At 40.0% G+C, this 2242-nt stretch overlaps 1 protein-coding gene across 3 annotated transcripts; it reads right to left on the minus strand.

Moving 5' to 3' along the window:
* Window positions 1-3: 3 nt before the first annotated feature.
* LOC106316498 lies at window positions 4-1815 on the minus strand. 3 transcript variants are annotated; one of them, XM_013754400.1, is made up of 6 exons: window positions 1680-1815; window positions 1148-1584; window positions 952-1033; window positions 695-758; window positions 451-560; window positions 4-184 (listed from the first exon to the last, which is right to left on the minus strand). In XM_013754400.1, exons 2-6 carry the CDS (start codon window positions 1329-1331, stop codon window positions 103-105), a joined length of 522 nt encoding a protein of 173 aa, XP_013609854.1. In that variant the 5' UTR covers window positions 1332-1584; window positions 1680-1815; the 3' UTR covers window positions 4-102. The 3 variants fall into 3 exon arrangements, with proteins under 3 accessions (XP_013609854.1, XP_013609853.1, XP_013609851.1); XM_013754399.1 differs by having other exon boundaries at window positions 451-581; XM_013754397.1 differs by having other exon boundaries at window positions 451-609.
* Window positions 1816-2242: the final 427 nt, after the last annotated feature.

The raw sequence follows: 2242 nt of genomic DNA on the forward strand, positions 1-2242 counted from the left end.
GTACCTCACGTAGCCTACCTCTGACTGAGTTTTAGGAACAAATATCATCACTGATTGCAGACACTGTGAAGGTCCGGTGTCTGGGAGTGAAATTATAGGGCGTTATCCGAATTTGGAAAAGGTACTGCTGCCCATCAAGATCCGCAAGGCAGCTTGAAAGCTCATACCCTCCACTGCCATTAACCTGTCGCAGTTGTAAAAGTTTTTAAATGACAATTAACTATAAACAGGTGAGAAGCAAGAGATTAAATAAGTGTAACTATGGACGTTAACCTCCTCAAGAGCGACTGTGGTTACATTTTTTTTTTGTCCTCTTGGACTGACAACAAACGTATTACTTTTCATGGCCATTGTCAACAGGCAACTCAAAGTGATACATGAGGAGTTTACGTTTACGTCCAAGTCTTATTTAAACTTGGATAGGTATGATTATGTAGGACTCTTTGTTACCTTAAAACCCCGGCGATCTTGGGTGATACACATTTGTTGCGGTATAGTGCAGTCCATGATTTGTCCAACTCCCTGCTGCAACCGGTGCAAGAAACGTACGACCAACCATTCTGTTGTAGCATACTTCCAAGCTTTAAAAAGGAAGTTAGCTTTCTGGGTCTTTACGGAGACAATGGAGAACAAGTAGGTGGGACAAGTTTAATTTTTAAAGTTAAGAAATGATAGAAAATAGAGTTTTGGAAACCTGGTTGTTTGACGTGGCTATGTACGTGTGGAGGCCTGCTATTGAAACATGTACGTGGGAAAGCCTTGGTTGGTGCAACACCCAAGATGCGTCCAAAGAAATATTTTAGCAAGCATGCCATATAGCTTATAGCTAATATTGATTGGACAATAGACAGCAGAAGCGATGTACAAATGAAACGCAGTTGGTTATCTAAGCGTGGGTTAAAAAGTAGAATAATATGGTGATGCTCTGTTTGCATAACACTTTACACTGACCTATTGGTGAAAGCTTCGATGGCAAGGATGTTGGTGTCCAAATAAAATTTGGTAGCCGGGGTGGAGTTCAGATAGAGATTACCTAACATGACCGAGTGTGCGTTAGTGAGTGAGAGTTACACATAGCTAGCAATATATTTGCATAGAAAAGATTGACCATCTGTATATGCACAATGTGAAATATAGGTGACCATACCTCCAAAAACTTTGGGATTTGGTTGGAAGATGAAAGGGCTATCCGTTCTCTTGTACATATTAGTGCAACGACCAACTTCGAAGCCACCAACTTTCACAATGGCACCTGCTCGTAAAGCTCCATGGTATTCATTAAGACGTGCAGATAGAATCCATGGATCAACAGAGAAAAAAGTATAAACCATTTGGGTTTCAATGTTGACGATCTGGTTATGAATTAATAATTTGGTATTAGGGTTATACGTTGTTACCTTTTCATCAAAGTGATATCCATGAATTATATGTTCTTCTTAACGTTAGGTGAATACTAGAATCGGAGAAAACGACCAACAATCTCCTGAGAAGAGCGACCAAGTCCAAGATCCTAAATCTGGCCGACGATACAACAACTGGAGCAGAGATAACATCACCGACAGACAGTCATCTTCGAATAAATGGCTAATGATTTCAACCGGGAGATTGTCAAAATGAGGATATGATTCAGATTCGAAACCAAAAAAAAACAACTCAGATTCGGACAAGAACTAACGTACATATTCAATAGCGGATGCATCGATCTTAACCTTAGATCGCTTGGTAGGGCGTGGAGATGATGAAGAAGGTTCATGGGATGAAGAAGAAGAACAGAAACGCTTGGAAAGCGGAAAAGTTACGACTTGTCTAAACCATATCTCGCGATATCTAAAATATTAGAGAGATTTTATGTTATTGTGGGACCCACGAACATAAAGGAGCTGGTGACGTGGATGGTCTCTGGAGAGAGCAAAAACTGTCCTATTATAATAAAGCTCCATGGTATTCATTAAGACGTGTAGATAGAATCCATGGATCAACAGAGAAAAAAGTATAAACCATTTGGGTTTCAATGTTGACGATCTGGTTATGAATTAATAATTTGGTGTTAGGGTTATACGTTGTTACCTTTTCATCAAAGTGATACCCATGAATTATATGTTCTTCTTAACGTTAGGTGAATCCTAGAATCGGAGAAAACGACCAACAATCTCCTGAGAAGAGCGACCAAGTCCAAGATCCTAAATCTGGCCGACGTTACAACAACTGGAGCAGAGATAACATCACCGACAGACAGTCATCT

The sequence above is a fragment of the Brassica oleracea genome, chromosome C9 (genome assembly GCF_000695525.1).
Source record: "Brassica oleracea var. oleracea cultivar TO1000 chromosome C9, BOL, whole genome shotgun sequence".
Classification (NCBI taxonomy): Eukaryota; Viridiplantae; Streptophyta; class Magnoliopsida; order Brassicales; family Brassicaceae; genus Brassica; species Brassica oleracea.